Source organism: Amblyraja radiata, chromosome 3, assembly GCF_010909765.2.
Source record: "Amblyraja radiata isolate CabotCenter1 chromosome 3, sAmbRad1.1.pri, whole genome shotgun sequence".
Lineage (NCBI taxonomy): Eukaryota > Metazoa > Chordata > Chondrichthyes > Rajiformes > Rajidae > Amblyraja > Amblyraja radiata.
Window position 1 is genome coordinate 96,040,489 of NC_045958.1, and position 13,888 is coordinate 96,054,376.

The 13,888-nt window shown below is 43.3% G+C and overlaps 1 protein-coding gene and 1 long non-coding RNA gene across 3 annotated transcripts in view; one reads left to right on the forward strand and one right to left on the reverse strand.

Moving 5' to 3' along the window:
* The window catches only part of uba6 (ubiquitin like modifier activating enzyme 6), an 86,784-nt gene that overhangs the window by 16,997 nt on the left and 55,899 nt on the right, over positions 1–13,888 (forward strand). For both annotated transcript variants that reach the window (XM_033018401.1, XM_033018402.1), the window contains 5 exons: positions 3,986–4,097; positions 6,882–6,962; positions 9,504–9,626; positions 10,854–10,977; positions 12,461–12,564. In XM_033018401.1, coding sequence (XP_032874292.1) covers positions 3,986–4,097; positions 6,882–6,962; positions 9,504–9,626; positions 10,854–10,977; positions 12,461–12,564 — 544 coding nt within the window. The remainder of the gene's footprint in view (positions 1–3,985; positions 4,098–6,881; positions 6,963–9,503; positions 9,627–10,853; positions 10,978–12,460; positions 12,565–13,888) is intronic.
* Positions 714–13,056, reverse strand: LOC116971323. Its single transcript, XR_004411471.1, has 4 exons — positions 13,045–13,056; positions 12,035–12,038; positions 3,444–3,449; positions 714–839 (listed from the first exon to the last, which is right to left on the reverse strand). It is a non-coding gene; the product is annotated as an uncharacterized LOC116971323 (long non-coding RNA).

A 13,888-nucleotide genomic window follows, 5' to 3' on the forward strand; every position in this document is an offset into this window, starting at 1 on the left:
GGACCTCCTTGCTCCTAAACGCAAATCCTCTCGCAATGACCAACATGCCATTAGCTTTCCTCACTGCCTGCTGTACCTGTATGCTTACTTTCAGTGACTGATGTACAAGGACACCCAGTGACTGATGTACAGTGACTGATGTACAAGTTGCACTTCCCTCTTTCCAAATCTGACACCATTCAGATAATAATCTGCCTTCATGTTCTTACCACCAAAGTAGATAACCTCACATTTATCTACGTTATACTGCAACTGCCATGCATCTGTCCACTCGCCCAACCTATCCAAGTCACCCTGCAACCTCATAGCATCCTCCTCGCAGCTCACACTGCCACCCAGCTTTGTGTCATCCGCAAACTTGGAGATGTTACATATAATTCCCTCGCCAAAATCGTTAATATATATTGTAAATAACTGGGGTCCCAGCACCGAGTCGTGCTGCACCCCACTAGTCACTGCCTGCCATTCTGAAAAGGAGCTGTTAATTCCTACCATTTGCTTCCCGTCTGCCAACCAGTTCTCTATTCATGTCAATACCCTACCCCCAATACCATGTGCTCTAATTTTGTACACTAATCTCTTGTGTGGGACCTTGTCAAAGGCTTTTTGATAATCCAGATACATCACACCCATTGGCTCTTCCTCACCAATTCTACTTGTTACATCCTCAAAAAATTCCAGAAGATTAGTCAAGCATGATTTCCCCATCATAAATCCATGCTGACTTTGACCAATCCTGTCACTCCTTTCCAAATGCGCTGCTAAACATCTTTAATCATCGACTCCAGCATCTTCCTCATGACTGATGTAAGGCTAATTGGCCTATAATTCCCCATGTTCTCTACAAGGGTACCACATTCCATCAGCAGGGCAAGTGGGCTGAGGAATAGCTAATGGAGCTTAATGCAAATAAATGTGAGGCATTGCATTTTGGGAAGTCAAACCAGGACAGGGCCTTCACAGTGAATGTCAGGGCCCTGCTGAGTGTTGTAGTGCAAGGGGATATGTGAGTGCAGGTACATAGTACCTTGAAAGTTGAGTCACTGGTAGACATGGTCATCATCATCATCATCGTTGAAAACATCAACTTACAATGCTATGTACGACAGTGATCGCAACTTCTACTGAAGTGTGGCTGGCCGTTGGCTCGCCGTTCCCTCGCTCATCCGTCCTTTAACAGGTCTTGTTTTTGGTCCTGCTGAGGGTCCACAGCCCCCTCCTCACCTGGCAAACCAGGTGGGGAGAAGATTTAGTCGCCGGTTATCCGACCATTGAGCAGGTAGCACGGGATTACATAGTACCCGTGGCGGGAGGATCTCCCCCGACCTGACATGGTGGTCAAGGCTTTCAGTACATTGGCCTTCATCTGTAAGGGTATTGATTTTACAAGTGGGAATGTTATGTTACAGTTGTACAAAACATTGGCGAGGCCACATTTGGAGTATTGTGTTCAGTTTTAGTCACCCTCCTATGGGAGGGATGTTGTTAAGATGGAAAGATTGCAGAGAACATTTATTGCCTGTACTTAAAGGCCTGAGCTATTGGGAGAGGTTGTGCAGGCTAGAACTTTATTCCTTGGTGCAGGAGGATTTTGAGGCAGGTACTATAACAGCATTAAAAAGACACATGGATAGGAAATGTTTAGAAGGATTTGGGCTAACCATAGGCAAATTAACTGGTTTCGATGGTACATCTTGGCGGGCATGAACAAGTTGGGCCGAAAGGCCTGTTATTATTCTGTGTGACTCTATGACCAGTACTTGCCCTGTGGCCATCTATGTCTTGGTAAAGCAGATGCTCATGTGGATACTTGTTCAGTGTTGTTAATCTCTGCCAGTCAGGTTGTGTGTTCCACAGTCCCAACACTCTCCAAGTAATGTTCTACCTCGGATCTTTTCAAAACTTCCTGCTCCTTGACTTAAACTTATTCCCTCTGTATTCAGACATCTCTGTTAAGGGGAAGAGTATCTTACTGACTTATCATATCTATGCTCATCACAATGTTGTATGTCTATTAGTTTACTTTAGTTTAGAGATACAGAGCGGAAACAGGCCCTTTGGCCCACCGAGTCCGCGCCGACAAGCGATGGGGGAAAATAGTCTGAAAATAGCAAGGAGGTCCTACTGCAGTTGATAGTAGCAAGTCTCCCTCAGCCTACTTGCTACCAGTGGAAACAAGGCCAACCTATTCAATCTCTCACCATAACTAAAGTCCTACGATCTAAGCAAGGGAGAACCTCCTTTCACCCTCTCCGTTTGTCTTGCTCCGTAACATCCAGAATAGTCGAAGTACAACATGATAAGTCTGAAGAAGGGTCTCGACCCGAAATGTCACCCATTCCTTCTTTCCAGAGATGCTGCCTGACCCCCTGAGTTTTGATTTAAACCAGCATCTGTAGTTCTTTCGTACACATGATAAGTCCTGATCTATGAAGGCAAGACAGCTCAGATTTAGAGGAGTGTGGGCTAATTAGGGACAGTAAGCTAATTAGTCATGGTCAGCAGGTCATGTCTTACTAACTTGTGGGCACCGTGTTATAGGAAAGATGTTTGACAGGCTGGAAAGGGTACAAAGAAGATTTACGAGGATGTTGCCAGGACGAGAGGGTCTGAGCTATAGGGAGAGGTTGAGTAGGCTGGGACTATTCCTTGGAGCGCAGGAGGATGAGGGGGTGATCTTATAGAGGTGTATAAGACCATGCGAGGAAAAAATCGGGTAGATGCACAGAGTCTCTTGTCCAGAGTAGGCGAATCGAGGACCAGAGGACATAGGTTTAAGATGAAGGGGAAAAGATTTAATAGGAATCTGAGGGGTAACCTTTTCACACAAAAGGTAGTGGATGTATGGAACAAGCTGCCAGAGGAGGTAGTTGAGGCAGAGACTATCCCAACATTTATGAAGCAGTTAGACAAATACATGGATAGGACAAGTTTGGAGGGATATGGACTAAATGCTGACAGGTGGGACTAGTGTAGCTGGGACATGTTGGCCACTGTGGGCAAGTTGGGCCGAAGGACCTGTTTCTACACTGCATCACTCTCTGTGACTCTATCACCCTAACCTGCAAGTAAGACTTTCATTGTTCAGTTTTGGTACGTATGACAATGAAACATTCAGATACATGTTTCTTTTCCTTCCAGTGAATGTTTTTTTAATTGAATGATTGTGAAGCTGATTATTCTTCTTCTTTTGCTCTGGATCAAGATCATATTTTGTATTAGAAACATAGAAATTAGGTGCAGGAGTAGGCCATTCGGCCCTTCGAGCCTGCACCGCCATTCAATATGATCATGGCTGATCATCCAACTCAGTATCCCGTACCTGCCTTCTCTCCATACCCTCTGATCCCCTTAGCCACAAGGGCCACATCTAACTCCCTCTTAAATATAGCCAATGAACTGGCCTCGACTACCCTCTGTGGCAGAGAGTTCCAGAGATTCACCACTCTCTGTGTGAAAAAAGTTCTTCTCATCTCGGTTTTAAAGGATTTCCCCCTTATCCTTAAGCTGTGACCCCTTGTCCTGGACTTCCCCAACATCGGGAGCAATCTTCCTGCATCTAGCCTGTCCAACCCCTTAAGAATTTTATAAGTTTCTATAAGATCCCCTCTCAATCTCCTAAATTCTAGAGAGTATAAACCAAGTCTATCCAATCTTTCTTCATAAGACAGTCCTGACATCCCAGGAATCAGTCTGGTGAACCTTCTCTGTACTCCCTCTAAGGCAATAATGTCCTTCCTCAGATTTGGAGACCAAAACTGTACGCAATACTCCAGGTGTGGTCTCACCAAGACCCTGTACAACTGCAGTAGAACCTCCCTGCTCCTATACTCCAATCCTTTTGCTATGAAAGCTAACATTATTCATTCCTGTCTTAATGTGTTAATATCATTTTGCATATTAGAAATACAACAAAAGTGCAAGCAAAAAAAAAAGTTAATTAATTTGTTCTGAAAGGTAATGAGTTTCTTTATTTTATTTGTAGAGCCAAGGCCACCATGTTACAACTTGCTGAGCTGAATCCTTACGTCCAGGTCAATTCTTCCAACATCCTTTTGGATGAAAATACAGATCTTAGTTTTCTGCAGCATTATCAGGTAATTCAGGCAATTTTTAACATGTTTAGACTGTTAGCCAATCATAGTTATACAGCAGGGAAAAGGGCCCTTTGGCTCAAGTCATTCATTCCAACCAAAATGTAAATACAAAACAGAGAATTCACTGTGACATGTCACATTGTGATAAAACGGTTTCATTCATTCTGAGCTTGTTACATTTCAATCAGCATTATCACAAAATGACTGTAGTTCATTTCTTACCTTGACCCCACTTTAGATAAATCGGTATTTTACTTTACTGGCTTCTATCTAAGATGATCTAGGACTTTATGGTATTCCAACATAGATAGTATTGTTAAAAGAAAGACACAGGCTATGTATGGCCACCGTGAAAACGATGTGGGCAGATACCGTTTCATTGTACCAGATACAAATTTGTGTTTGAGATGGACACAAACTACTGGAGTAACAGCAGGACAGGCAGCATCTCTGGAGAGAAGGAATGGCTGACGTTTCAGGTCGAGTCCCTTCTTCAAATTGATGTCAGGGGAGTGGGCTGTACAGAGATAAAATCTAGTCAGAGAGAGTAAGACTGGTGGGAGAACTGGGAAGGCGGACGGGATGGAGAGAGAAGGAAAGCAAAGGCTACTTGAAGTTAGAGAAGTAAATGTTCATACCGTTGGGGTGTGAGCTGCCCAAGCGAAATATGAGGTGCTGTTCCTCTAATTTGCACTGGGCCTCACTCTGACAATGGAGGGGGCCCAGAGCGGAGGTGTTCAGTGAAACGATTGCCGAGCCTTCGCTGGATCTCACCGATTTACATGAGTTGACACCTGGAACAGCGGATACAGTAGATGAGGTTGGAGGAGGTGCAAGTGAACCTCTGTGTTACCTGTAAAGACTGTCGGGGTCCTTGGACGGAGTCAAGGTGGGAGGTAAAGGGACAGGTGTTGCATCTCCTGCGTTTGCAGGGAAAGTACCTGGGTGGAGATGGGAAGATGTGGCTAGTAGTGGGATCCTTTTAGAGGTGGCCAAAATGTCGGAGGATTATGTGCTGTATGCGACGGCTGATGGGGTGGAAGGTGAGGACAACGGGGACTCTGTCCTTGTTACGAATGGAGGGAGCGGGAGCAAGAGTGGAGCTGCGGGATATTGAGGAGACCCTAGTGAGGGCCTCATCTATGATGGAAGAGGGGAACCCCCATCCCCTAAAGAATGAGGACATCTCAGATGACCTGGTATGGAAAACCTCATCCTGGGTGCAGATGCGGCGTAGACGGAGGAATTGGGAGTGGGGGATAGAGTCTTTACAGGAAGCAGGGTGGGAAGAAGTGTAATCTAGATAGCTATGGGAGTCATTGGGTTTGTAATAGATGTCAGTCGATGGTCTGTCTCCTGTAATGGAGACGGTGAGACCTAGAAACGGTAGGGAGATGGTCCAAGTGAATTTGATGTCTGAGATCTTGGATTTGCTCATGCTTTATCCACAAAAAAACATATGTGGACAGTGATGAATTGGAAAATGCGGATAAGATTCAACTTATCTCATCTCTTGTCTTCGATTGCAAAGAGCAGTGCAAAAATGTGGAATCAATAGGAGCACAGGAGAGTTATTTGAGTTGTTCTGAAGTACTTGTGTGGATGCAGGAATGGAAGTGTGAGGATAACAGAGGAAGAGATGTGTGGTCAACCGTATTAAAGATTGTGTGTAAGCCAAATAAGATGTAGATGGTTTGTGTAGCTAATTTAGGGATTAGAAATGGGCCGTAACAAATCATCTTAATTATCACAACAAATAAATCCCATGAGTTCTTTGGAGACTAGAGATTGTGAGAAGGCCTAAGAGTAACGATATGGTCAAAGATTATTTTGCACTTCTGGATGTCGAGAACATAAGAAATTTTACCCCAAAAGTTCAGAATCCAGTTAACTACATTAGAGTCATGGCAAAACACTTTTTCATATGGCTATTTTAAAATAAGTTATGAAGAGGCACTGTGATTGATTGACTTGCAAGGCAACTTCAAAGTGTCTTCAGTGGGGGCGGTGATCAGGATGTGAACAATAGCCCGATAACATTTGCAAGCTGGTAACATCATTGAGAAAAGAGGATGGTGCTATTGCAATTCCTACATATACAAAAAATATTAAGAAGCAAAAATTAGACACTTGCTCAGATTAAACTCCCACCTGCCATTTCTGCAGCTGATCGATATCCCCTGTATCTTCTAATAGCCTTCCTTACTGTCTGCAACTCCTCCCATGTTAGTGTTGTCTGCAAACTCACTCACCAACACATCTTTCTTTACATCCAGGTCATTTATATATGTCACAACAGCAGAGGTCTAAGCACTGATCACTGCGGAACTCCACTGGGTCACAGCCCATCACAACCCTCTATCTTTAATGCATAAGCCAGATCTGAATCCATACAACCAAGTCACCGTGAATCTTATGCATCTTAATCTCCTGGATCAGCCTACCATGTGGAATTTTATCAAAAGCTTTACTAAAATCCACATATGCAACATCTACCGCCTTCCATTCATCAATCCCCTTCATCACTTCCTCAAAAATCTCAATCAATATAGTAAAGCACGACCTGTTGTGTATAAAGCCATGCTGGCTATGGAGGGATGTGGATTTCAGATAAGAGTGGTATTGCTACGACATTGTGGACCAAATAGCTAGTCCCTTAGCTGTATTCTATTTTCTAAGCATGTCACAGTGTCTGAAGTGCCTGTTTCTGTGCTGTATGACTCTTACTGTGGCATTGTACCTTGTGGTAATTATATTAATTGGAGCCTTTTATTTCATCTGTAGTGTGTGGTATTAACAGAGACTAGACTATCACTTCAAAAGAAGATTAATAACTTTTGCCGTTCTCATCAGCCACCCATCAAGGTATGTTTTGCTCGTGATGTACAGGGCATGAACTTTCCATCAACATTTAATTGATCACTGTAAATTTGCAACTGGTCTTAATGTTGTAGTCTAAGTGTGCAATATTGCAAGACAAGAAATAATTATTCCTCGCCTTTTGTTGGATAACAGAACCAAGCAGAATATCTATTTGCTTTTGGATACTATTCTGCTGTGAACTAGTATAAAAATAGTACATGCAGTGAGCATGAATTGTTTCTAAACAGTATTGTACCTACCAGGTTATTCCAGATGTCACACTATTGGTTTGCTTTTTCCTGACTCTTGTATTCAATACTCCTAGCAAAGAAGGCATACACCCTTCTTTACCACCCTATCTACTTGTGCAGCCACCTTCAGTGATCTGTGAACTTGAACACGAAGATCCCTCTCCACAACAACACTGTCAAAGGTCTTGCCATTAACTACACTCTCTCCTTACATTCAATCTGTAAAAGTGCAACACTTCGCACTTGCTCAGGTTAAACTCCATCTGCCATTTCTCTGCCCATTTTTGCAGCTGAGCTATATCCCGTTGTATCTTCTGACTGGCTTCCTCACTGTCTGCAACTCCTCCAATTTTGATGTCGTCAGCAAACTTACTCACCAACCCATCTACTTTTGCGTCTTGGTCATTTATATATGTCCCAAACAGCAGAGTTGCAGCACAGACCCATGTGGAACTACACTGGTCACAGACCTCCAACCAGAATATCTACCTTCCGCCACAACCCCATGTCTTCTGTGAATAAGCCAGTTCCAAATCCATAAAACCAAGTCATCATGGATCCTATACATCTTAATTTACTGGATTGGCCTACCATGAAGGACCTTATCACTAGCCTTACTAAAATCCACGTTTTTAACATCCACCACCCTACCTTCATCAATCTCCTTTGTCACCTCCTCAAAAAACTGATTCAAGTTAGTGAACAACAACTTGCGACGTACAATTCTGTGCTGCCTATCGCTAATTATCCCATTCGCTTCCAAATGGGAGTAAATCCTATCTCAAAGAATTCTCTCCAATAGTTACCCTATCACCGGCATGAGGCTCTCCAGACTATAGTTCCCTGGATTCTCTCCTAAACAAAGGATTGACATTGGTCACACTCCAGTCCTTTGGAACCTTGCCTGTAGCTAGATTCATTCATTCATCATCGTTGAAAACATTAGCGACGCAGTGGTTTCCGATGGGAACGGTGACGGACGCACCACACATCTCTGTCCTCCAGTTCCTACGGACTTTCGCTGCTGGAAGTATAGGATTTTGGTGTGTGTGTGTGCTTTATCATCACTCCTTACAATGCTATGCACGACAGTGATCGCAACTTCCACTGAAGTGTGGATGGCCGTTGGCTCGCTAGAAGCTCATCCGCCCTTTGACGGGTCTGGTTTTTGGTCCTGCTGGTGGTCCACAGCCCCCTCCTCAGACGGTTTAGTCGCCGACTATCCGACCATGGAGCAGGTAGCACGGGATTACATGGTACCCGAGGAGGGGGGAACCCCCCCCCCCTGACCTGACCTGACCTGATAAGAGGCTAGAGAAGAATCAAAAATCCTTGTCAAGACCCCCGCAATTTCTTTTCTTGCCTCCCTCACTATTCACGATGTGCCTGAAGCCTCACATTGCACAATGCACCCTTATTTGTCCAATATTCAGTGTGATGCTTTGGGAAAGTTATGTTAATCTGCCAATAAATGCATGATGTAATAAGAACCATTAAAAACACAGATTAATATTGCATTTCTGTTCTAACAAGAAAACCAACGAGCACGTGTTCTTTTGTACCAAAATGCATCAAAGAAGTTTAATTGAAGAGATTTTATTCAAAAAAATGATTCTAGCAGTTCTCAATCAGGCTTGCAGAGATTTTATGATGCAATCTTATCATTTCTGGCTTAACAGTCATGATTGTCTACTGAGATTCATGGAGAAGGCTTGGGGTGCGAGATTGCAACCTTCACGCAGTCCGCCCTGTTTCGATGAATGCAATTAATCTGGCGTGCACAATCAAATAAGATCAAATAGAACAAGTTGTCCTACAACTTTAGGCTGTGCACGCCATACGCAAGAAGAAGATGGAGAAGGTGAAACAGCATCTGCTCACGACAACCCAAGATGCTCTCTTGTTAGGATTGTTCATACTCTAAGAACTATTTTAATACAAACTCATTTGAATTTGCTTCCCTTTATCCCTTACTTCTGTCGTTGTGCATGGATTTTCTTTACTTCTCCTTCCCATTTTCCTACAGTGTTGTCTCAAAATCTCAAATTCTTGTTGCCACTAACAAATTTGTGATTTATTGGGTTAAGACTCAAAATTGGACTTTGTTCCTTGAATTAAAGAAACTCGGGCTGCAAAAAAAAAAAATGGCCAATGAAACAACTTTATGTGGGCCCATGGTGTATCACCTGCTCACAATTTCAAGGAGATCTTTCCTTTTCAGCTCTGTTGCATCCCCTGAAGATACATGTATGGAAGATGTAGGGTTGTTAACTTTATGTATCTCCATTTCCAGTTCATTAGTGCTGATGTCTATGGAGTGTTCTGTCGCGTATTCTGTGATTTTGGAGACCATTTTGATGTATCGGACCCAAGTGGAGAAGAACCTAAGGAAATCTTCATTCATAGTATCACACAGGTAATATCCACAGATGATAATCACTTTCATTGGTATTTCACATTATCTAGCAACAACCTCAATTTATTCTGGAATCATAGAATGTTCACAGCTCAAGCCTATAGAGCCCTTACCAGCTTCATGTATGAGATCCATTTAATCCAAATATTCCGCCATCACCCTCTACTCCCGCATTATGGGAAATACTGTGCCAAAATGATTGTGCATGCTCAACACACACATATCACAATCTGCTCTGTGAGTGAATTAAGTTAAACCCATTGGTAAATAACAAAGAGAGGATTTTAGATATTAGTATATCAAACACTTTTAAGGTCGGGTGTATCGGAGGCTGAGCAGAGACCCAATAGAAATATATAAAACTATGAGTGGCACAGATCAAGTAGACTGAACCATTTTTCCAGGCTGGAAATGTCATAGTCGAGAAGGCAGAGCTTTAAGCTCTGAGGGAAAAGTTTAAAGGAGATGTGCAGGGTATTTTTCTTTACACAAAGAGTGGTGGGTGACTGGAATGTGCTGCCAGGCGTGGCAGTGAAAGCAGATAAGATACTGCCATTTAAGAAACTATTAGATAGGCACAGGGATATGCAGGGAATGGAGGGATATGGATCACATGCAAGCATAGGAGATTAGTTTAACTTGGTATGTGTTCATCACATTGTGGGCCATCTGTTACATGTTACACAAATGTTTCCACTGGGAAAATGTAGTTAACTGCAAGTAAATGCTCCCAATCTATCTTTGCCTTCCCCCAACTTAAGACCTCCATCCCTATCTTTTCTCATAACAACTTTAAAATATACTGAGCTTTTGTTACTACAGGTACCTCCAAAATGGTTCCGTACCAATGCTCCCTCCAACTGACCAGATACATTCCCAACCAGGCTCCAGTAATGCTCCTTCCCTTGACGGTCTATCTACAGACTGCAACAAAGCTCTTCTGGACAGGCCTCAAAAATTCCACCCCTCTGAGTCTTTACCACAGTTTTTCACTTTATTTGAATGGAATAAGTTAAGCTTTTCAGGTGCCAGATTCTTACATTTTATTAATCGCTTTTGTTTATATGTAGTAAATTCATTTGGACTTGAGACCAACAGCTTGATTCAAACAAGACACAGCTGTCTTGTTCTTAAAGTCCTCAGAGAATGAGGCTGTCAAAATATAAACTATGGATGACCTAACTGGATACATACATATTTAAATGCCTTTTACCTATTCATTTGCAGTCTAATCCTGGAATCGTAACATGCATGGATAACGCTAACCATGGGTTGGAAACAGGACAATTTGTAACGTTTCGGGAAATCAACGGGATGACAGAGTTAAATGGATCTGTTCTGCAAGTAACAGGTATGCTCTTTATTTTGAGTGATCCATCCTCAAATATTTCAGTGCAAAATAGAGAATAAATAACTTAACGTAAAATGAGCAACATGAATCGCAGATGTTGGTTTACAAAATTACAAGGAACTGCAGCTGCTGGTTTATAAAGATGTCCCCAGCAGTTCTTCCATGTGTTACCAGGGACCCCAGCAGTCCTTCCAGGTGAGACAAAGGTTCACGTGCTGCCCTGTAAACCTCATGCGATGCATCTGGTGTTCCTGATATGCCCTCCTTTACATCGGTTAGTCCAAGCATAGACTAGGCGATGGTTTTGATGAACACTTGCGCTCGGTCTGCTAAGCCCTACTGGATCTCCCCGTTACTAACCATTTTAACTCCCCTTCCCATTCCCATACTGACCTTCTGTTCTGGGCCTCCTCCACTGCCAGTGTGTGGTCAAATGCAAACTGGAGGAACAGCACCTCATGTGTTAGTTTACAACCCAACAGTGTGACCATTGAATTCTCCAATTTTGGTGAAGGGGTTGTAGGTTAGCTGACTAACCTACAACCACCCCCACCCCCCAACACTTCCACCTCTCCTCTGTGCAACCCCCCACTCCCTACTCCCTTTCCTCTGCCTTCATAATTCACACTTTTTCTACCTTAATCTCACACCATTTGCTGTTTCTTCTCGGGCTATAGTCCAACCACCACCACCTGCTTATTAAACCTTCCCCTCACCTGTATCCACCTGTCACTTGCCAGGCTTTGCCCTGTCCCTCCCCTCATCCTGCTTTCTCCCCCCTTCCCCCTTCTTCCCACTGTCAGTCTGAAGAGGGTTCTCGACCCAAAGCATCCCAATCCATGTTCTCCAGAGATGCTGCCTGACATCGCTGAGTTACTTCAGCACTTTGCGTCCTCTTTATGCAACATTGCCTTCTGGAGGCAATAAATATAACATTTGGATGAGCATAATGGTGCTACCTATCAAGATGCAATACAGTTTGGATTTAGCCCAATCCATGAGACAACCCAACAGTGATAACATTGAATTCTCCAATTTTAGCTGACTAACCTGCAACCCCGCTCCCCCCACCAACACTTCTCGCCGACTTTCTCCCTCCCGCCTCTCCTCTGTGCCCCACCAGGACACACAACTATTTCTCCCCTCCTCCTCCACCCTTTCCTCTCGCTTCCCCCCCTCCCTCTTTGACTCCATTTGCTCTTCACGCTGCCTTGAGAAAGTAGCCAACATAATCATGGACCATTCACACACTGGCCATTCCTCCTCCTCCCTCTCCCATTTGGCAGTAGATACAAAATCGTGAGAGCAGATGACGCTGTAATTGATGGTTCTGTGGACAGTTTAGTTTTAGTTTGTGAAACAATTTTAACCAATTTTGTTACCATTAAAGTGCGTTTTTTTTTGTAAAGTTGGTGTAGTATTGGATCTGTGGTAGGATGCATTTAAGTTTCTTGGTGCTTTTATTTGCCTTTGCCTTTTCCAGTTTTATCCCTATATTCATTCAGTATTGGAGATACTTCAAGCCTCGGCCCATATTTGCATGGAGGAATCGCTGTGCAGCTGAAAATGCCCAAAACCTTTACATTTGTGAGTATTTTTGTGTGATGCACCATGTATAGTATACAACTTAATATTGCTAGATCTGTAAGCCTCATATTCTTGTGAGACCCATATAAAATGCCTACATTATCCAGCCCATCTTCCTATGTGTAAGTATTTGTTCTACTGATTATCAAAATAGACGTGTACTCGATCCTTTGAGATAAGGATGTAACTTGCCTGATTATAGACAATATTGATTGTATCCTAAACGGGAATTGCAATAATTCAAAACAGGAGCTTGTCACCTTCTCATGGGCCCCTTGAAGTCAGTAATAAATCCCAACCGAGCTGGTGATCCCATGACTGTATTTAAAAATTACAAATCTCAGCTGAAAACAATCTTGAGCGTACATTGGCATATCTGTATGAATCTTTCTTGTTTTTCTGGCCATTTTAATTTTCGTGGTCTTCTGCATCCGCTGCTCCCAATGTGGCTTCCTGTACATCGGCGAGACCAAGCACGACCATTTCTTCAAACATTTGCGCTCGGACCATCAAGGCCTAATGGATCTCCCACTTTATAACCATATTAACTCCTCTTCCCATACCCATCCTGACCTTTCTGTCCTGGGCCTCCTTCTTTGCTTGATTGAAGCCACACGTAAACTGGAGGAACAACACCTCCTATTCTGCCAGGGTAGCTTAAAACCTAATGTTATGAACGTTGAATTCTCCAATTTTAGGTAAACAATCTCCCCCTCTCCTTCCCCCACCCATCCTTTCTACCCCCTTCCCCAACGCCCCCTCCCACCTCCATGCCCCACCTGGATTCACTGGTTTCCCTCCCCTCTCACCTACATTCCTTCCTCTAGCTTCACAATGCGTAACTCTCAGACCTTTTGTTTTGCATCTTCTGTCATTTCATGTCTGGCCTTTGTCTAACCATCTGCCTATCAGAAACCTTGTTGACATGCATCCACCTATTACTTGCCAGGCTTTGTCCTGCCTCTCCTCTCTTTCTACTTTCTCCCCCACCCCCCCACCCCCTTCCCCTCCCCCTAACCCCCACCACAATTAGTGTGAAGAAAGGTCCTTACCTGAAACGTCACCTTTCCATGTTTTCCAGAGATGCTTCCTGACCCGCTGAGTCACTTCAGCACTTTGTGTCTTTTTAATAAATGATTCTTGATTATCACATTAAAGTATATAATTTACAATTACAGGCTATCCCAAGGTAATGAGTGCCAGACTTATGGGCATCCCTATAGAGGAAACAATTCCTGTATCTATCATTAAAGTTGAGAGTCATTTTTGTCCATATGCTCATTTATACAAATGACAGAACCAGTTTTTACTCTCTCCACTTTTC